We start from the raw sequence: 22,356 nt of genomic DNA, 5'->3' as shown, positions 1-22,356 counted from the left end.
CGCGCGACAGTCGCCCGCGTGACGCGCAGCCGAACGCACGCGTGCGTCAGGTATACACCGGACACGGACGGACCGAGCGGTGCATCCAACACCGGACATCACAAAAAAATACAGTCGTCAACATTTTCGGATAAATTCAAGTTACTACGGTGACGGAAACGCGAGAAGGGAGTAGGGCGGCGGAGTCGCGGAAAATGCATTTCCCGTGTGCATGGCGCAGGCGGTGCGGGCCGGGGGGTGGGTGCATGCGATGATGGACATCGTATTGATTTCTATCTGCCCGCTCCTCCCTTATTGTGGCGGTGCAGGGCGCGCCATCGATCGTTGCACCGGCCCTTTAACTGAACACCGCGACTCGCCGGACACACGATATTTGGACTTTATTGTAACGCGTTGCAGTGTCGTGTGCGTGTACTAGTGACTATTGAGTTTTACTATTTATTGCGTCACGTGGATGCCAGTACGTGAGTTAATAACTGAATTGCAATTAACGATAATTACTTATTAATTGGAAAAGATATTAACAGATATTATATTAACCGTTCTACTGATTTTGTACAATTACATTGAATGTTTTCGTGCTTTGGAGTTCGATTCAGTAACTTTAATTTCAATAGTTTTATTTAAAGTTTTCCAATTATTTTGGATTATTTGAACATAAGTACTTAGAAATAACAATTAATTGCAATCATATTTATTATATACTGCGTGTTGAGAGTTTGAATAATGACTGCTGAGTCGATTGCAATAATAAATTATTGCAAAAATCTTTGAACTTAAATTAACTCGTTACACTTTGCCACATTAAATTAAATTTTAACCGCAAAGCGAACAAACTTCCGCGTCGAGTAAATTATAAATATTTATCATCGCTCCGCCACCCTTCTCGTCGCATACAAACATAAATTAAACACGAATTACAATAATTAAACACGGAGATGTCACCGCTCGATCCTGCCGGCACAGCGTCAAATTAATCATTGCGCTGGTTTCACAAACTAATGTGCGAATACATTTTTCAGAACAAAAACATCCAATAATACGCAATACTCAAAAACAATCAAGCTTTAAATAGAAACTTCCATATTTTTGTAACTGTCGGAGAGTTAGTACGGATCAAGAGGGCGCAAGTCGTGCTGGGAGCACGTCGTGTGGATAGTTTTGTTTTGCGAAGCTGTGAGAAGGCATTACGGTGGCGGCGGCACTGGGCGCCCGGCTGGAATGCGCGGGATTGGACACGTATAGCGCGCGCGCACGCCCCGACACGGTGCCGCCTTCCGAGCACCCGGCCATGGCGACCGAGACCGGTGAGTACCAACAACATCGTCTGCAGAACTCATCTCCCGAAACTAGAGTAGCTACTGAAAGCAGAAAAACTGCAATGCTGTCGCAATCGGGAGATGAGTTGCGCACTTTACATTATTTGTAGCTAATTACTAGAAATAAACAGTCTATTTGGAAGTATTTGCAGCCAACACTTAAGAAACATCTCTCATTTAAGTTCAAAATTAGGATGGATCTTATCTGATTGAAATAGCAAATGTTTCCAAATAAAAGCAGCTGGAGAGGTCTTCTACCTCATCCAATTTAAATTCGATCTTAAATTTCAAACGATTTACAATTCAATGTGTATCCGTTTTTAAATATTTTATTCGCCCCGTAGTTACTTTTATGACTACATTTGTTCGTGCAATTTTATCCTACTCTATATTTTCAAATCGCAAATTAGCCAATTATATTGAAACTAAAACCAAGCGAAGGTCTGCAATAGTCAGCTGTTTATAATTTCTCCCAAAAAAACACCAATTAATTTTTCTACGAAACTTCTCACCATATTTTTGAATAGTCTGCGAAAATCAATTTATCATTCGCGATTTAACGGAAAAAAAGATCTCCTCATACCTCATACATACATCGATGATACGAACTCAATCGAACGCTTGATTCGAATCCGAAAAAAAAAATTGAAATTAAATATTGAAATGAGGAATTGCAATGAGACGCAATTGTTTACCAACAGAATGTATACTATAGTAGGTACGCGTGGCTACGTCACACGTACGTATGAGTTCGTTGATATTCGCCCACCCGCCGTCCTGGCAGGATCAACCCCCGCAGGACGGGGGATGGGGCGGCCGGTCTTGTTTAATGACGTCGCTTCACTCGAGGCCCCGAGTTTTTCTTTTATTTGCGCTAAATGCATTTACAAATAATTGTTCGTGGTAAAATGTTTTCGGTGCTTTATTTTTTCATTTTTATTTTTTGGATGCTCGTTTTGAGTGTAAATGGCGTTTTATGAAACAATTGCGTGTTTACTCGCGTATTGTTGTTTTCGTGAGCATTCCAGTAAGACCGAACATTCTACGCCTTTTTGAATATTTTCCAGATAGACACACTAGTGCAAATAATCCTATTAGAAGCAATAAGACGGGTTACCAAAAATTCTAACAAGACAATTCAAAATCAAGTGTTCCATTATTCATCGATCCGGAACTCTATTGTATCCATTTTTACTACCCTAAACGCGTTCGTCGCCGATTTCCGAACGTTCATAGAGTTAATACCGCGCCGGGTACAGATATACGCGTCATAAAAACTCTCCGCCTTCGCATCACCCTTCCAGAGGGGTGGCACGGACAGGGGATCAAAAGCCGTGCATTCACACTCAAAATATATCATAACCTTTTTGATATGAACCTTTTATGGACCACTGTGAATGGGTGTTTAGGGACACTTTAAAAAGTGTATCGATTTGGCTAGCCGTCTCTTAAGAAGCTTTTAAGAAATTTACATATCGTGTATTCTTAAAAGAAATCTTAAATAAATATCGGACTCAAAGATTGTCCGTTATTTCTATGGAAATTGATAAAAAAGTGACTAATTTTATTTTGAAGATGAAACGAGGACGCAGACATTACTACAAGAATACAACTATTTCTCAATAACAAAGTCACACGCAAAACAATACCTACATCCAATAGTAAAGGCATTGAATTCACTAATCCGAAGAGGAAATTATTGGGAACGAAAAATAGTGACTGTGCTTTTAAATTTTTACGTAGCATCAACAAAAAATATATAATCACTTATTTTTCTTAAGTCCAAATATCTAACTCAGAAATAAATTCAATCCTTCAGTGTGACTCAGAGCGGATACTCTGAGATTAATTAGATCCCTAAATCTTTGTAACAGGACCACGACAATCCCAACGTCGCTGTTACAAACTTCCATTAAAATCTTAAACTTCATCCAAGAAATTCATATTAAAATAATTCCTTGAAACATTCGCGACATTATTATGAATCGAATTGAAAAATTAATTGATTTCAATTTAAAAGCTGATTTAAGGAGATCCGAGATTATCTGATTATAAATGGACAACAAGGCAGAATGAATTTTTTATAAAATAAGTTTAATTTTGTAGAATATTCGTATTAAAATGTGACTCATATTGTTTCTATATAGCAGAAATCTTGTGCGTCTATTTATTTTGCGATCTGAAGATTAAGAGACCTGGGGACAGTAAAGGAGTAACTTTCGGTCGAGAGACAAAACGTGGATGTTATTAGTAATAATCTAAGTAATAACAACATAGATAACTAATTTCCTAAATATTAATCTGGGTGCATCAAAAATTAAGAACGAGGAAAAAAGTATCAAAATCTCTAAAAAACACAAACGCCGAAAACAAAGAAAAAAATCTTGGCCAAGACAAACTGGATGTTATTGACTCATGCAAAACGGTTAGCATTAATAGTAAGTGCGATACATTATTTATGTCGATCTGGCAACACGTAAAGGACGCCATTTTCTTTTTAAAAACTCTCCCGTTGTTTCCGAGATGTGATTGCGCCCGCCGTGCGCAAATTCTTAATGTAAGGAGTCATGAACAAACTAAATTATTACATCTGTCCTTTAGATTCTTGAAGTATTGTGAAAGGTAGGAATATAATGTCGAATTTTAATTATTGTAGTTATATTTGCATAATTTTTATTACTCAGCTGCTTCTGGTTAGACTGGAAGCCGACCCAAACACAGTTGGGAAAAGGCTAGGCAGATGATGATGATTTGCATTTCTATTTTCCGCTTATGATTATGACGTTAATCAAACTAATTAAATCAGTTTTATTTTTCGCCTGTGTAAAATCGAGTCTAAATACAGCCACACGATATGTTTTACCCGTTGATTAATTAGGTAACAGTCATCACATATAACAAACTAGCTGGTGCCCGCGACTTCGTCTGCGCAGGTTTAGTATTTCGAACAATATGTTTACAAATTGTAGCCTATGTGTTATTCTGATGTATAAGCTATATTATTGTAAAGTTTCATTAAAATCCAATCAGTAGTTTTTGCGTGAAAGAGTAACAAACATCCATACATCCATACATACAAACTTTCGCGTTTATAATATTAGTAGGATACGTATCGTGACTAGTAGTCGGGTAATATCGAATTTGTTTATCAGTAGGTATTATCTAAAGCACCATTAACGACAGACAGCGACTCCTATCAACATTATCTATCGGAGCATACCAAAATAATTTTCACAGGTGTAAAACCCACTTTATGTTTACCCAAAAATAAGGAAAACATTGAAATTGATTATAATTATAAAATTATCTAGTAAATCGTACTGTTGTGAAGTATTTAGCGTTAGTCACAACCTGTACCGAGATCCTTGACATTTCCTAATATTAACTAGCTACGCTCATCTGTTGTAAATATCATCAAACCTTGTCTTTTTTTCATTATTTTAAAGATTACTTGTCTTGCATTGAATATGAGCGTCATCACCAATCTTTCAAATAAAGTTATTGTTACGAACCAATTTAAGTTCCACATTTGGGTGATTCGATCTCTTTTGGGTGCGATTCGCAATTTAAATAATGTGTACCAAAATGAATTTTACGGATTATTGCTCGCTTAATGTTTTCATTTTATTTTGTTCATGTTTGTGTTTGAGCTGTAAACTTTTGACAAGTTGCGAAGGATAATTTTACGTACTAAAATAATATACCTGGTATTCAAACCGTTTAAACGTCGTAAATACTAAAGTTTAGCTCTAATATGGCGACATTTAAACTTTTTGCGAGGTCAAAACGCCTCATAAATTGTCTCTTAAAAACAAAACAATAAATTAGGAATACTTATGTAATTAAAAAATCGTTTTGGTTACTAAAACATAGATAGTAGATTATAAAATAAATAACTGGCGATCATAAGGCACCTTTTATTGCTTAGATATTACACAACGGCTAGAAGATATTTATCAAATACATTAAATTAATTCTTTCGCTTCCACGAACCATATGACCCGCGTTGTGAAATGTTTTATGGAAACTTTGACATCTACTTTGCGTTTTCACTTACGAATAAATCAACCGAATTACAACTTAATATTTTATTAGTCATTTTTATCAAACTACAGAATTTATACTTGCAAAAATATATAAAAGGTAAAGGAAAAAGGCTTATATTATAGACTAAATAATTTAAAATTCAGTGAAAGGCTAGGTATACTAGGTCTAGAGGTAGAATACGCATAATATTAATAATTAATTCAAAATATTAATAAAAAAGATCCGATGACATCTCTATTATCCGCGAATAATAAGATGAGTTATTTCTAACATAATTTTATTATTGCTTTAATAGAATGAAGATGCAAATATTACAGATTATTAATTTTTGAATTAAATAATCACATTTTTCTTATGATTCTGACTACTTTCTTCCTTCCGTGATTTATTTGATTTTGAAGTATGGGCGCTACTCCAAAAATACGTGAATATGATTTTTAAAAACGGATACACATAATTATAATTTATTTTAAATTTTAATCATGGCATCATCAGTGCCAAAAACCAGTCGCTATGATTTCCCATAGCGAGAGATTTTCAGCACTAAAAGCGCTTTCAAACTAGCGGATTATCCACTCGGTTCACTTGCAAAAACCGGGAGCTTAAACAATTGACAACTACCAGTTTTGAGCGATACACTCGTGTACGCAAGACAGACCGAGCTACAGCTACAATTCGATAGTGTGAAAGCGCTATAATAAAACTCATTTTTTTCTAAACAGTTATTTTACGACTAAAATAAATTTGTAAGGTACACTGACTGCTCTGTATGGCGCAGGGGGCGCCGCGGCCGGCGGTGAGCAGCAATACTCATTGCGGTGGAATGACTTCCACTCGTCTATGGTGTCCTCATTTAGGCGCCTGCGCGATGAGGAGGACTTCGTTGACGTCACGTTAGCGTGCGCGGGCGCCACCTTTACCGCGCACAAGGTAACAATTTGAAAAAACTTTATTATATAAATAATTTTAAGAAAAAATATCATTAAGAATTAGCCATAAATAGTGACAAAATAATTACCTCTATCCCAAGAAAGTGCAATTTCATAATGCTGCAATGTCTTCCCATTACATATTAACATAAATGCAAATGGAAGGAGCGTCGAGCCAACAATATTGCTACTCGATAACGCATGGGAACAGGCCTTGATACTTTCTCGGAATTTTCTAAGAAATATTGAAAATGTGTATCACGAACATAGGACCCACGATCGAGCCCTTAGGCATTCTTATACATTTGACCGTTAACTCGCATAGTTTGAATATTTGACTTATATTTTTGTATGTTTGTCCATCAGGTGGTGCTGTCGGCTTGCAGTCCTTACTTCAGGAGGCTACTAAAAGCGAATCCTTGCCAACATCCCATCGTGATACTACGTGATGTTCATGATAAGGATATGGAAAGTCTGCTTAGGTAAGTTTCATTAAGACATAAAAAGTACCAAATACCTCACATTCTAGTTCTTTAGAACATTCGAGAATTTATTGAGTATTTTTTCCGTCTAGATTCATGTACCAAGGGGAGGTGCACATTGGTCAAGAGCAACTGAAAGAGTTCCTAAGAGCAGCTCAGCTGCTGCAAGTACGAGGGTTGACAGATGTTCCGGCACCTGCGCCTATGGCCACTTTGGATCAAAAGGCTTCACCGGTAAGAATTCGAAACAATTGAATAAAAGTCCCTGTTGGGCGCCATCCAGCTACTTGGCGCCCAGCATGGTACTTGAAAAGTTTTCTATAGGATCGTTTTATACCATGGCCCTCACGCTAATTGGAAATGTAATGTTAATAATATCCACAGTCCGCATCTTCATGGACTGAAACTGGAAGTGGGGGTTCCCGCGAAGGCCGAGAGGGACAACAGAGGGAAGGGAGGAGACCACGGAAGCCAGATGACGGCGCTGCCAACACACCTCCGCCCAAACGAGCCAGGTCCTCCGACCTGTACCAGGCACAGTTGAAGTCCAGGTATTAATGAGCATTCCGGGATTGCGAGCGAACAGAACATTCTTTGAAAGATGCAATATGTTAAATATTCAATTAGCACCACCAGTTACGACATAAAAGAAAATATTTATGAACGTTCTAATACTTAATTCGGGTCATTGGGAGATTCTATACAACAATTCAATTCTGTTATTAGAATATCTTTGGGCACCTAAGGATTAGTGGGAGTTAGTGGTATTTATGAGTGTTTAAAATTATTGGTGTAGGACGGAACAGCTGCTGTCGGTACAGGGAGCGAGCCCGGAGCGCCTGGGCACTAACGGACACGAACTACTGTTCAGCCAAGCCATGGACACCTCGCAGAACCAGCACTTATCTGGAGTTTCTAACAATCTGGTCAGTTTTATTACCACCAACCCCTTAGCCCTTTGTACGAGTATGCGTCAGTGAAAAATACAGGGCATACAACATAGAGTACTCTTCTAACAGTAATCTTCTAACTGTATACTCTGTTGTGTAGTCTGGTGATGGCGAGGAGTCGTCATCGGATGCTGGTGCTAGCGACACAGAGGGCGAGACTCGCGCCAAACAGGAGCCTATTGACTATGACGACCCTGCTACCATGGCCAACACCAACGGAACTCTGCCGCACAACTTCCCCGGACTACTGAATCTACCAGGTATTTGAACAGGATCAGGTTGCGAGGAACATGTGACTCAATTATATAAGTGTTCTTTTGAATCCATATGCAGTGTATGTAATTAACGCAAATTCTTAATTTCCAGGTTTCCCCGGCCTGCCCGGACCATCAGGGATACCCGACAATTACGGTAAGTGAATTCCTAACTCACACTAAATATCTCTAATGATACATGACTCAATAGCACATTACAATCTAAAAAATATGACTGAATAATTAAAATCAATGAGAATAATTTCGATTCCCAATCTACAATATTAATGGCACCCAAAAGAACAAAGGAAATAACTCGAATCATTAATTGTACATTATTGAGTCATGTACCTATTGCTTGTAATAATAACACTAACAACTAAATAACGAGAACGACACCAAAGCGCTTAATTACTCTTTTATAATCGTTTCGATAAATACGTACTTCGCCCCCATAACATATTACGTAATCGCGGCTTGGAAAAAGTTAGCAACCGTGGAAGTTACGTAGCGACCGATCGTCCTAGACGTGCCGTCGACACGAGACGAGTACCGAGTAGGAGCGCGCACTGACGAAGACCTCGTCTGCCCCAGGAGCCACCTGGCCGGGCGGCGGCGACGCGGCCGAGCGGCCCGAGCGGCCCGCGTACGCCGCGCTGCCCAACGGTGAGCCCGGCAGGCCCGCGTGCCCCGAGTGCGGCAAGCTGTACAGCAACAATAGCAACCTCAAGCAGCACATCCTCAACGTGCACGCGGCGCACGAGCTCGCGCACTCGTGCCCCGTCTGCGGCAAGGCCTTCAAGACGCGCCAGTACATGCAGATACACATGAACTCGATACACGGCGTCAAACAGAGGAGGCGCGACCCCGCCCCGTCCGCGGACCGCTGCGACCGATACACTCACCATAGCGCTTAAACGATGTTGTACGGATCTGTGTCTAACCGCCGCCTCTGTGTTACAGGGGCGGCTCTCGCGGGCGGGGCGGCGATGGGCTACCGGCCGCAGTGTCCGCTGTGCGGCCGCGTGTACTCCTCCACCTCCAACCTGCGCCAGCATATGCTCAATGTGCACTCGCAGACCGACCGCGACCAGTGGTTCCCTTGCCAGCACTGCGGCAAGAAGTGCAAAACCAAGCACTACCTCATCAACCACCAGCTGCAAGCCCACGGCATCCGCCAGCGACAGAACTCTTAGAGACGGCGCGACGCCGAGCGCCCGCCGCCCGTCGCGCCGCCGCCGCTCGGCTCGCTCGGCTCGCTCACCGCCTGGTGGTGATACCGCCGGTAACAGCAAGCGACGCCTACAATAATGGGAATAGATGTGCCAAGGACCTACCGAAGCGAAAACGGAACTGGATTGTTTATCGTATCTATATATTGTATTTTAATATGACGTAATATTTTTAGAGAGTTTATTGCGTTCGGACGGATCGGGAAGTCGAGTTTAGGGGTCGGGTTTGCCAACCGCTTTGCCCGTAGATAGTTTGTGTAACATGGTGCTGTCGGCATTGCAGATGCCGCGGCGCAGGGCGCGTTGGCAAACCCGGCGGTAGGCGATACGGTGGCGGGAGAGGACCTGCTGAGGTACCTGGGGCGCGGGGCGCGGCTGGCGTGCCCGCTGTGCGGCGCGGCGCTGGCGTCGCTGGCGGCGGCGCGGCGGCACCTGGACGCGCACTACCCGCGCGACTCGCCCGTGTGCCCCGTGCAGACCTGCGCGCGCTACTTCGCGCACCCCAACTCCGTGCGCAACCACATGCGCATCAAGCACCGCCGCCAGTGGGAGAAGATGAAGACGCTCAAGTGGAGTTGTGGCTGGGCCAACTGAGAACACTCCCACCTACCGGGGATGCGACTCGTTTGATATTCGGCTTTCTAAGGTTAAAATTTAACGGCTGTGAAACGGAACTAAGTCGAGTGGGGCTCGTAATTAAACCAGAGAATATAATGATCTCCTGGATGCATTTTTTCATATAACGCTGTCATGTTCATAAAACATTGTATAAAGCAGTAGGATAAATCGACTGAAAATTATTTTTGTAGTAGAATAGACTGATATCGTTTAAGTAAGGTTTATATTATAAGCGCATTATGACATGTGATGATTGGTGCCATTGATAGAATACGAAGTGCAACTAATGAATGTCGATCATTCTGATCACTTCCTGAACGCCTGTAACTTCCATTGTTGCTTCTACGTTATAGCCAATCGTTTATACGCGTTGTCGGGCGTACTATTTAGACACTTCTAACTATTATCTATAAAGGGTCTGGAAATGTCTTTATCTCATATCCAATCTGCAAGGAGACAAGGTCAAGAAACCCAAAGATTCCGGACCGTTGGCCGCGAAATGAACCTCATTGTCCAATTATAATTCTTGCAGATTAGCTGTGAATTTCGGGGCATGTTAAGACCATTGCTTTAATGCATTCCACTTAACCAGCTAGTAGGTATCCGGCTTTTGTAATAAAGCGTATCCCGGGTGGCAGTTCGCTTGTCCGGATAGCGTTTATAAGCGATTGGCGTTATCCTTTGACTAGCTGTTTGTCTTAGGCTCTGGTGTCCTGGTAATACGTAGCATTAGTTGGTTCGACGCGGGTTCAAGCGCCCCTTTAGACGGGACATCATTCTGCCACACTACTTTTTCCTCAAACATTACTGGTGTAAAGGTTTAATAACCAAATTTTTTTATTTTATTTTTACATTCGTTATTTTAAACATAATATAATTTGTTGAAATTTTAGTTTTGAAAAAACTATACACAAGCAATATTTAGGTGTTATGACTTCTATACAAGATTTTATAAATTATTGTTTATGGTAAACTCTTGCACCAGTGTGTGCTACTCCTTACATGTATACTTTCGACCATAGATAAGACAATACGAAATAGATTGTAACGAAAATGAATCTAATGCCTTTGAATGCAATAGTTAAGAATAAGTTCACTTCCAAATCATAGAGAATTTATTTTCTAAATGATGTTTGTTCGTGACGCTCTGTACGTAAGTCGTGCACAATCTAAAACATATCTAGTCAATGTAGACAACCGGAGGATTTATTTTAAAATGTACATATTAATCGACGATTCCATTCGCATATATTTTTGTAATGAAAAAGGGAAATACACCAAAAAATAAAACTTATTCTGTTATTGAATGTTGTTGACATATTATATAGCGCATGTATTGAAGCGCACAGCTACTGAACGAAACATGAAATGCCTTTGTTCTACAAGACGTAGCCACAGTCGCTGCCGCCTGCCAAAGATAATATACTGCTCCCACGAGGAACTTAGCCTTTAAGAAAGCAATAAGTACGATGTACTCCATTACTAGTAACAATAGGCCTACAGATAGACTCGCACATTTTATACGTTACCCAAGACATACGTTGCCTTAGCATTTAAATATAATGTATTTAGGAAAGTGTCAAGTCCATTCGGTAAGCTCGTGTAAATATTTTAGAAGTTGCCTTCAAAATATATGCGATGGAAACGGATGCATTACATAGATCTCCAGAACGAATAAAAAATAATATTGGTTAAATTAGCGAGTAGATGAAATTGTTCCTGACGCCTGAGAGGCAATGTCGTATATCTTAATAACTATAAAAAAATAAAAACTAATAAAAAAATATTTTTAAGCGTAAACTTAGTCACTCAATAACCAAATGTTCAATGTGAGTAAACGATTCTAGTTGCGAATGTATTAGTGATACGATATATACGTAATTACTTAATTTTTACCAGAAGAAAGTGTCTGCTTATATAAATACATAAACAATAAAACTACCAAGTAGAAAGGCTTATTTTATTTATTGCCACCTCTTCAATTTCCTCTACTTTTATGCGGACAACAAATCTACATTTTCAAACTAACTACTAACAAACTACTTACATATAATATAAAACACAAGGTAAGCACTACTATTAAAGCCAGACAACTACGACTCTTAAACATGAAGACATAAAGTATATTTTGATTTGCAGGAGGCTGTCGAAGGACACAGGACCTACTGCGCGTGAGAGCCACCGACCCCCGGCCGTGTCCCAAGTGCGGGAAGATCTACCGGTCTGCGCACACGCTGAGGACGCATCTCGAGGACAAACATACCGTCTGTCCTGGATATCGGTAAGGAGTACAAAACTTCTATAAAATTGCTATACTTATGGTGCTTTAAAAATCAAAATTTCAAAAAGGTTTACTAGGTTTAAGGCCCTAAGATTTTTTCCTATTAAAGTGACACTAAATATTCCCCGGCTGTCAATTAACATCCTTGGCAGGCGCTACGGAAAGTCAGAAGCCAGTAAGTCTGACACCAGTCTAACCAAGGGGTATTGGGTTGCCCGGGTAAACTAGGTTCAGAAGATAGGCAATCGCTCCTTGTAAAGCGCTGGTACTCAGCTGAACTCAGCCGGTTAGACTGGAAGCCGACCCCAACATAGTTGGGAAAAGGCGCGGAAAATGAAGATGACACTAAATATTCAAATCGTTCTTTCCTCCCCCCACAGTTGTGTTCTCTGCGGAACAGTGGCCAAGTCTCGCAACTCGCTGCACTCCCACATGTCACGGCAGCACCGAGGCATCTCCACCAAGGACCTGCCCGTGCTGCAGATGCCCACCAGATTCGATCCTGAACTCGCCAGCCAGTAAGTATCCATTGAAGACAAGGTTTCGTATTATGCAGTTCAAAGTCAATTCCAACTTTTAGTTTACTAATCCACGTAACTATAGCATACCAGAACACACAAATACTCTTCAATGTAACCCAAAACACCGTTCTTCTTTTTAATAAACAGTCGATCTTAAAGAACTTTTTTACGGTCTTTTGTAATGTAGGGGAAAACCAAACTGAACTTTCAAGTTCAGTCAAGACTAAATTAATCAACCCCCTTTTAATTTTCCCAGATTGTTAGCAAAAGCAGGTGTCAAGGTATCACCAGAACAGCTGCGAGCTCGCGCTTCTCCCACCGGCCCCAGGCGCTCGGACATCAAGCTGGACGCCAAGTCTGCCGCCTCAGAGAGCAGCTCCATCTGCGGGGACAATGACAACGACGACCTCAGCCAGTCCCGGTACCAGGACAGCATACCGGTCTCGCCACCACGTACGTTCAAGGAATTACTTACAAATCCGTTTTAATTCATCTTTTATTTTGCGAATTCTTAAGTCAGCAAATCATTGCAAAAATATCCAAGGCGACTTAAAATTCTACAATTTATTCTGACAGTCAAAGTCCACGTCATACCTTAAAAGTAGGATTTCTTCTGCCCTGATCACACGACAAATCTTTATAAGACTAATTTTATTTTCTCTGCAGATATAAACAACTTGGCAAACACCACCGTCACAAAAGTCCCGGCAGTGCGAGCAGTCACCGCTAAGACGGTGGAGAACCTACCACACGGCCTGACTGCCGGACTGAAACACGATGACTACCCACCGGGATACGGAGGCAGCTCAGCACTGCTCGATACGTATTTGCAGTACATTGGAGAAAATATGTTTGGTACGTAACTAATATAGAAACAAAGACGTAGCCGTCGTGAATGATAGTACCTAACTATGATTTGCAATTCTGTAACGTTAATTATTTCAACAGGAATGAACGCGAAACTGGCACAAATGAACGCTATGCACATCGACAGGAAGTCATATGAGGAACCATCGCCACAGATGGGCTCTCTGCCACCTCCGCCGACGAACCTCGCACACCAGCGCTTTCTCAAACAGATGCAGCGGCAATACACTGAGAACATGAGCAAGCCTGACATCATGCGCGACTCCGATGAACCACTCGACCTTGGCAAGGAGAGGCAGAGGAACGACAGCATAAGCGAGACTGATACGGACAAACACGACATGGCAGACAAGGACAATGGGAAAGATTACTACAAAGATTATAATGATGACGACCGGAGAGTGAACTCTGAGCAGGACGCCGACAACGGACAGGACGACGGCGACTACTCGGAGGACGAACACAACAAGAACTCATGAAATGAAGGCGTCTTAACTATAAGTGTGTTGAATTAGTCACGTAGACTACGTGTAACACAGATAGGACAATGTTTTGTTAAAATTATCAAAAGGTGCTTGAGTGTTATGTTTTGTGGTCATTAGCTTGATTCGTTTTTGTAATAACGGTTTTAATTGTTGACCCGTGGAATGTCGTTGGTGCCATTTCCGATATTAATGTAAATTTTAAAGTTTTAGGGTTAAATCGGTTGCAGCTAGGTTGAGTCTGGTTACTTTGCATAGAATCGCGAATCTGTCCCGCTGGAGTAGTGAACAGATCGGCAGAATGAATCTCTGCGTGTAGCACGCGTGCGGTTGTCTCGCGACTGCACTTTGGATATTACTTGTTAGTGAGACATTATTTTTATACCCGATGTGATAACACAGCCATAATTCACTTTAGCATTTACCTGACACATTAGTTCAGATCGACTCGCCGCAAGATTGTGAGATTGTTTTAGTAGTTAACGACTAGTGAGTAGTGTTTTTTGTATTGTGTATGTAAAGGTCCCGGTCACGTAGTAGGGCCTCTTACATAGTAATTCCATCCATCTACCTCAGCATTTGGGCCAATGCGGCAAACGTTATAAAGTAAAAAAATAAATATCCACACAAATTGTGAAATTCCATCCATCTACCTCACTTCAATAGATTTATTTAATATTTTATACAATTTATAGATATAAATAACTGTTGTTTTATGCATTTTGCAGATTGCATTTATATATATACTATATAGAGTATATCGTAGGTAAATATATGCAAGTCATTAGGAGATCGTTAGTGCTGCCCGTAGCAAGTCGTACGTTTACCGTTCTGTTATAGAAGCGCACTCACTAGACAACGTTAGACTGTGTCACCACCGTAGCGAGATAGCATACACCTCAGGTAACATGAGCACTAACTATACGATCCGAATATTGTATACGAACAAATATAACAGAGCTTAAAATCATACTATTATTAAAGTAAATATACATATACGTGCGTATACTGAATCGCGGACGGCGAAGTTTTAACGCGATAACAACACGATGTATAACGATTAAAACATTTAAGGATGAATTTAAATTATCGGCGTAGATCGCAGCAGTTCTGGCAAGTCGGAGAGGGCTTAGGTTGGGCGTGTTGTCCTGCCTGCACGTTACCCTGTATCATGCACCTGAGACTGACTGCCATCCGAGGGATGAGCAGCTATCGCGTTATCATCCTGCGTGCGATTCGTCAAAAGTTCAAATTTGACACGTAAACAATATATTATGATAAGAGGATATTATGCATGTATATAAATTGAGGTGATATGTAAAGTACATAAATAAATAAATAGTAACAAAAAGCAATAAATAAAGTATACCTTGACGTTGCCTTCGAATTTGTGTAAATACGTGGGTAGTGAATGGTTTGCGTTGGTATTGTGGAAATATGAACCTTATAGTGTACAAGTGAAGGTTTATTTTGTAGTAATGATGTGGGCTCGTTACTTAAATAACAATTACTGTGATTACAATCTCATGTTAGCCTTCAATACTTATACATATTTTTTAGAGTACAATGTTATAGTTATTTAGTATATTATAAGATATTCGTAAGCGAGTCACAAAATTATATTTACTTCCCGCCCCCGAACGTTAGGATTCACGTTATTTAAGTATTAGAGCAATAGGTAAAAGCATTTAATCTTTTATATGAGAGATATTACATTTATGAATTTATTGAGATATCTCAGCGGCGCCGGCCCGCAGTCGTCACGTGACGCGGGCGTCGGCCGTCGCAAGGAAGTTCATAGATATTATTATTATAGGAGTAAGTTCTACGGGTTGATTGAAAATATTTTTGTTTAGTGTGTTAGTGAGAATTGATGATAAGTCAGTTTGGTTTGCGCAAATATAACCTTGTTGACATTTAACAGTGTTGCCATAGTGAGTAATGATTTTCGACTGTATATAATATAAGTTTTGTTTGTTTAGGAAAATGAGTGCTTAATATTTGATTATTATGGTATAGATGCAAGTATCTTTTATTTAGATTACTCTGATTACATTCTACTCATTATAGTTCTTTTAGATAAATAGAATTGATGCACACTGTATTTAACATTAAACAATAGTCAGTTACCAGATTGTGATTAAGGAAAGTATATATTTTTTCAACACAAACCACTTAAAATACAGATAATAATAAGGTGGGTTTACATTGTATATCTGGGGGCCTGCACAGCGATATGGTGGACAAGCTGACTACTACTACTACTACTGGTAATACTTACAAGAGATACGACGCAGTTTATATCGCCCTGCGCAGGCGACAGCTGTTCACAATAGATCGCACAAAGGCCGCCATGTCGTGTGTACACTCCTGAGGAGACTTGACAAGGTCTGAAACTAATGAAACTATGTAAATCCCCGGCGCACTGTACAGTTGTTGATTATGCAGAAATTATATACCAGTGAAGATAATGAATATTTAGGACTATAAGTCAATGATATGCTCTCGATATAATACTTACGTTTAGTTACCCTGTGAACTGCAAGTTCGACATTAGTTTTTTTTCTTTATTTGTTTGGTTATACTAATAATACCTCATTAGCATGACCTATCATGTAAAACTATTTTTATTAGTTTAACGCACAGTAATGATGTTGATTTTTGTCTGTTCGAGTACTTCGCAACTTACGGAAACCGTAGTAAATAAAGCCACATTACAGAGTACAAAATATTGAATTGATGTAGTACAGAAAAATGATATTCTTGCAAGATGTTGTTTCAATGTTAATAGATGTGTATGTTGTCGTAAAGTGCGGTCTCGAACGGATCCTAGCTTATGTTTAGGGAGCACCGTATTAAGTTTGTTCACTGAAGTACCGATTAGATAATCAACTGTTTAGAAACCACCGTTTCACATCACAATATTTTATTCGTCATTATTTTTGTACGAACTAAATTTTGGTGTCGAGTGATTCAATAAATGGATGGATGAAAATGTTTCATTCATTGAAGGCTGGGCTAATCCAATGCTAAGTATGTATTCTAATCATATTCAGACAGGAAGCTCGATAAGCATACGGATATTTATTGAGTCCATCACAATAAAGTTACAAAATTTAGTTCAGATGATCTCTCTACGCCTCCATAATGATTTATCATGTTTCGTTTTTGGTGGCGCCTCTGTATACGACTGCTGCCATAAGCGTAGCCACCATTCCTTCATACTTTCAACTTTATTGCTGTACTAATTAGGTGTATTTTTCAAAATCATTGGACTCACGTAAACTGTTAAGTATTTATGCAATAATTAATTAAGGTACGATTGGGATGACGGTGCAAGCCGCCATATTGTACAATGACGTCATCCCAGTGTGGTCGTCAGTATTGTTATGATTTTGATAAAGATATACCTAATTGTGACAGACGGATACTTTGTGTATATTATTTTTGATAGTTGAAACAACCACGCCTGAGCCATTGTACATTAGAGTACTAGTTGTACGCTGCTTCATTACTATATACAAGAATAATAAAATAATTGTTTTGAACGTGTTGTTTTATTGGCTTTTAATTACTTTATAAATCAATCATGAATATTCATGATCATTATGCTTGGAACAGGGTAATGTTTATACGATTACACATTATTACAAAAGTTGTGCCCACTGTTGCGTATGCGCAGTTTTGACTCAGAGATTAGAACATCATCACTAATCATAAAAATGTGTCACACAAACCCTCACATTAATATTAATACATAGCATATATAGGTGATATTTAAATAGGTACGTACTTACATATATTTGGAAGGGTCATACAATATAAGAATTTTTAACCAAAACAAAAAGTGTATTTATTTAATGGAATCACATTGACAAACTTTTAACTCGTTCAATATACTATAACCATCTCTTACATATAAAATAATGCCTAAAGCTAGAGAAATAAATAAAGTATACATATTAATTATATCATTACATACATTTTACGCTAGCTACTCACTATTTACTCTTAAAAAAACTATACTACTTAATCAAAAACCACACAATATTCTTTTTTTAAATCTAAAAGCGTTTTGAAATTGTTTTTTTTTTTAATTTTGGTAACGAAATATCATGGATGAATTTGTACATAGATAAATAAGAAGTAATTCTAAGCCTTGTGAGAGTTGCTTATTAGGAATATCGTTATAAAGTCGGCTGCTAGTCCTCTTTCAAGTGCTTCTTCTTAGTGAAGAGGTAATGAGCGCCCAACAGAGCGTTCATTCTGTAACAACAGATGCGATGCCCGTCAGTTCAATGTTTTTCTAGTCTAGATTTTTGACCTTCCCACCCGACAAAAGTATGGTTTGGATTTTGATGAAACTTGGCAGTATTTTACCTTAATATCAGAATAAAATATTATTTCCTTTGTGCCCATGTGCGGGAGGGAATTCCCTCAGGACGCGGGTAAAACCGCGGGTGGAAGCTAGTGTGAAATGATAAAAAACTAGTTGTCCCCCTTCATATGTTATTATGTAAGAAACCGAGGCATTGCAAGGAATGCTGGGCGCAAATAGAACGATTTGTGTCTATCTATTGCAAGGGCAGTGAAAATTCAAAATGAAATGATCGCGGGAAGCTGCTAATCAACATTATCAAAAAAAAACATAATAAGGATGTACAAAAAAAACATAATTCTGTGTGATTTAGAAACTAACTATTTTCCGTCAGTTAGTAGAAGTTTTACGATAACGTTGATAGGCGTTCCGTGTATTGTCGGATCGCGTGTAGACGGACTATAAAATTTTTAAAGCGACTTTCAACTGTACACCACAATGGTTCAATGTTAAAAGTTTAAGGTTTGAAACCTTAGAGCTTTGTTAAAGAATCAATAATTTCATGGCTTTTATTTTTAGCCAATTTTAAGTTATTTTTGTTACACTGACTTCATAATAAACCTTATCACTTTATTGCAACAAAATTTATCATTATCCGTTCAGTCGTAATGTTATACAAGCACTGATTAATTGTTATATAACTAACCTTTATCAAGTTACTGCGGGACTTTAACCCTAAATGTATGTTTTAGTGTACCGTTTACTTCAATCTCTTAAAAAATCTCATCCAATTTTTTACTCATGAATTAAAACAGTAATTTTCATGTTAAATCATATCTCTATAACTACAAGCAATAATCTTATAAATAAAAATGAATTGCTGTTTGTGAGTCTGAAAAACTCGAGAATGGCTGGACCGATTTGGCTTTTTTTTTTAAGTCAGGGAAGTTTTAAACGATACGAAATTCGCGGGATCAGCTAGTAAGTAAATATAAAGTGACTCACAGAAAGGCCAAATGCTATTTCTTGCTAGCCAGCGCTATGCCGAGGCCGACGATGCCGCCGATGGCCAGCACGGCGCCGCTCGCCACCGCGATGCCTATCAGACCTTCTTTCTCCATTCGCTTGTTTATTTGACTCTGGAATTGTATAACAGTTGCTAGTTAAGACATATGACAGCAGTTGTAAGACAATAGAAAATGGAAAGATAAGTATATGTCGAATATAAATATTGAGAAGGCAAATGAAGATTTTCTTAGAGGCTGAGTCATGGTTCCAGAATTATGTTGAACCTTTGACCTGTTAATTGTCAATGCAACAGCTTTGAAAATAGTAGGTATATAACTGTATTCAGAAGCTAGAAAGTCTACATATTATCTAAAGAAACCTTAAACAGGAGCATATTGTAATCATTGGATACGCAATATCAATAAGTATTAGACAGATTAGGCTAGGAAATCCCTTAATTAAGTAAATTAAAATCAAAGATAAAAAGATAGAAACAATATTTTTTCTGCCTCATGAACTTTGATACCATAATAAGGTAATCTATAATACCTTTTAACAGGGAAACACAAATCAGTGTCTCTAAAATGAAATATAAAAATTATTATAAAACATAAAGAATACATAACAAACCTCTAATGCCAAAACTTGTTGGTTGGCGGGCTCAATTTCTAAGAAGGATTTAACATAGTGCAGAGCCTTGTTATACTCCTTGATTCTAGCGTTGCCTATGGCAAGGTAGAACAGGTAATCTCTCTTGCCATCAGGGTGTGAGTTGAATAACTCTTTGAGGAGCAGGATACCCTGGAAAATTGTGGTAAATAAATTAGGCAGTGTTACCATACCATCCATCTGAATAAAGGGGATTTTGGCCAAGTGTTTGTTTTAAGTAAATCTATGTTAAATCCTACAACTTACTTCTATAATGAGACAGGGTTTATTTCTTCTAGATCAGAAATGTAATAGAAAAAAAGAATGGAAAATTCGTTCATAACTCTACTACCAATTAATTTGTCGATAATAATGTAGAATATTTTTCTTTGTTTACCATTAATAAAGCACAACAATCAGTGACCAACTCATTAACCACATACACATAGTTTTATAAATAAATGAATAACACTGCACACACAACAGGCTTTGTTTTTGTTTTGTGACAATCACTTCACATATACTTGCGCTGTACATGTTGGTTTATTTTTAGACCAAGGAGCACTCGTTATAAAAGTCCTCAGAGACCTTGAAGCCTCTCATTGAGTCCATTACTGAGAAATTGTGATGAAAACAATATCAGAATTGAGCAAGAATGAGTTCTGTTTTTGTGTTTTACTCTCAGATATATCAATGTTTTGGTTGTCTGATATGATTTAATTTGTCATGCAGTCAAATAACAAATAACATAAAAACAAAGGGAGCAGTGACGTCAGTACTCTCCCTCACGACAATGATGCGACGTGCTGTACCTTGCGTATGTCTGTGGGATACTTGCTGCGCACCAGGCACCACGCGTACTCGAACTGCGCCTTGTGCGTCACGTTCCCTTGGTGCAGCTGCTCGTGGAACACTTTCTCGAACTTCTAAACAGTTAAAACCAGCAAAAATCAGTATTACATACAATGACTCACGAATACAACGTTGCACAAATTTTCACATTACTTGCAAATCTTCCGAAGATACTATTTCATCCAGAACGTCCTCCATAATTATTTGAATATAGAAATAGTATGAAGAATTCAAACGTATTGTAAGTTAAACTCCAAAAAGGGCATTTATCATTATTTCGCGTTATCAATAATGAAAAATTGGAAAATCAAAGTTTTGACGAATTTGACGTTGAAGCGCTTTGACAGCAGAATTAATAGTTGCCAGTTAAAACCGCAACGAACTGGATATTCAGATTATTTCATTGTCCCTCAATTATTTTAAGTGAAAAATATCAATATTATTCTTTCTTTTGATACAAAGCTGCAACATGCTACTCTGTTTACTACTGTTGGTTTTTCAATTTATAGAACATTCATCGACGAAAATCACATGCTAATTTTTTACTGGCAACTGTAATAAGAGCATCGAATTCATTTTTTTTTTAATTTTGTCATTGGTAATTTATTTAAAACTAGCCGTTTTCCCGCGGTTTTACCCGCGTCCCGTGGTAACTACTGCCCGTACCGGGATAAAATATAGCCTATGTTACTCGTGAATAATGTAGCTTTCAAATGGTGAAAGAATGTTTAAAAACGGTCCAGTAGTTTTTGAGCCTATTCATTACAACCAAACAAACAAAGTTTTCCTGTTTATAATATTAGTATAGATTGAAAACATTGAATTATATGTTACAGCCGTTGAATTATATTATTAATAGCCATTGAATTATATATATTTATATGTTACATTATATATCGGGTGTGTCGTTCACAATCACATTAAATGGAATGCGTTAATATACTGGTTAGTATAATGTCGATTACACAAAAATAATAAAATATTTTTTCAAACAAAGTACCTACATAGAATAAAAATGCGAGAATTAGAATACTTACCTTAAAAGTGTCAGTCATTAAGTCATTACAAACAACGAAAATTCTCCCTCGATGAAAACTTCGGTCCAGACAGTCAGAGATTCGATTCCCTCTATATTACTTTTTGGATACTCCTAACTTTATCTCTGCTGTCAAACTCAAACTCAAATATTAAGCGATTTATCGGCACGGATATTGAGCTCTCGGCGGAAGAGTGGGGATCGCTTTGTGCACTGTACACACAAGGCAATAAACCAATAAATCGCTTCTGCGCAGGTGAAGGTCAGGGCTCAATATCCGTGCCGATAACTATAGCTCTTTTGAAACGTCAAAGTTAGGTGCACGGTTCCAAAGAGTTGGTCTCATGGAGAAGAACCGGCAAGAAACTCCATGAACACTCTTTTTAAAAGAAAATAAAATTAATTACATATTTCATACAGTTGTATACAGCTGTATATGTCGGCGTCAGGATCCGACATCGTTAAATAAAACAAAGGGGTTCTCACACAATCACTTGGTTTATTCCAATTAA

General features: G+C 38.7%; 2 protein-coding genes across 3 annotated transcripts; one reads left to right on the top strand and one right to left on the bottom strand.

The window, feature by feature from the left end:
• Nucleotides 1-6,128: 6,128 nt before the first annotated feature.
• Nucleotides 6,129-17,530, top strand: LOC124645927 (protein abrupt). Its single transcript, XM_047185905.1, has 12 exons — nucleotides 6,129-6,296; nucleotides 6,662-6,777; nucleotides 6,870-7,011; nucleotides 7,162-7,328; nucleotides 7,574-7,703; nucleotides 7,828-7,987; nucleotides 8,094-8,138; nucleotides 11,971-12,112; nucleotides 12,493-12,630; nucleotides 12,890-13,086; nucleotides 13,300-13,488; nucleotides 13,582-17,530. Exons 1-12 carry the CDS (start codon nucleotides 6,207-6,209, stop codon nucleotides 13,977-13,979), a joined length of 1,914 nt encoding a protein of 637 aa, XP_047041861.1. The 5' UTR covers nucleotides 6,129-6,206; the 3' UTR covers nucleotides 13,980-17,530.
• On the bottom strand, nucleotides 17,521-21,160 carry LOC124645928 (mitochondrial fission 1 protein). Of its 2 annotated transcripts, XM_047185906.1 has the most exons (5): nucleotides 20,962-21,157; nucleotides 20,769-20,882; nucleotides 19,939-20,109; nucleotides 19,306-19,439; nucleotides 17,521-18,248 (listed from the first exon to the last, which is right to left on the bottom strand). In XM_047185906.1, exons 1-4 carry the CDS (start codon nucleotides 21,004-21,006, stop codon nucleotides 19,320-19,322), a joined length of 450 nt encoding a protein of 149 aa, XP_047041862.1. In that variant the 5' UTR covers nucleotides 21,007-21,157; the 3' UTR covers nucleotides 17,521-18,248; nucleotides 19,306-19,319. The 2 variants fall into 2 exon arrangements, with proteins under 2 accessions (XP_047041862.1, XP_047041863.1); XM_047185907.1 differs by lacking the exon at nucleotides 19,306-19,439 and having other exon boundaries at nucleotides 20,962-21,160.
• Nucleotides 21,161-22,356: the final 1,196 nt, after the last annotated feature.

The sequence above is a fragment of the Helicoverpa zea genome, chromosome 3, assembly GCF_022581195.2.
Source record: "Helicoverpa zea isolate HzStark_Cry1AcR chromosome 3, ilHelZeax1.1, whole genome shotgun sequence".
Classification (NCBI taxonomy): Eukaryota; Metazoa; Arthropoda; class Insecta; order Lepidoptera; family Noctuidae; genus Helicoverpa; species Helicoverpa zea.
The sequence above is the reverse complement of the archived record's forward strand: the minus strand, read 5'-3'. Positions and strand labels throughout refer to the sequence as shown.

Excerpts from the sequence above, each read along its gene's own strand:
- LOC124645927 (XM_047185905.1), top strand. The coding sequence starts at position 6,207 with ATGGTGTCCTCATTTAGGCGCCTGCGCGATGAGGAGGACTTCGTTGAC. Across the intron at positions 6,297-6,661 it reads CCACCTTTACCGCGCACAAG|GTGGTGCTGTCGGCTTGCAG; the intron begins GTAACAATTTGA and ends TTTGTCCATCAG. Across the intron at positions 7,329-7,573 it reads CAGGCACAGTTGAAGTCCAG|GACGGAACAGCTGCTGTCGG; the intron begins GTATTAATGAGC and ends TTATTGGTGTAG.
- LOC124645928 (XM_047185906.1), bottom strand. The coding sequence starts at position 21,006 with ATGGAGGACGTTCTGGATGAAATAGTATCTTCGGAAGATTTGCAA. Across the intron at positions 20,110-20,768 it reads ATCCCACAGACATACGCAAG|GGTATCCTGCTCCTCAAAGA; the intron begins GTACAGCACGTC and ends ACAATTTTCCAG. Across the intron at positions 19,440-19,938 it reads AACAAGTTTTGGCATTAGAG|AGTCAAATAAACAAGCGAAT; the intron begins GTTTGTTATGTA and ends ATACAATTCCAG.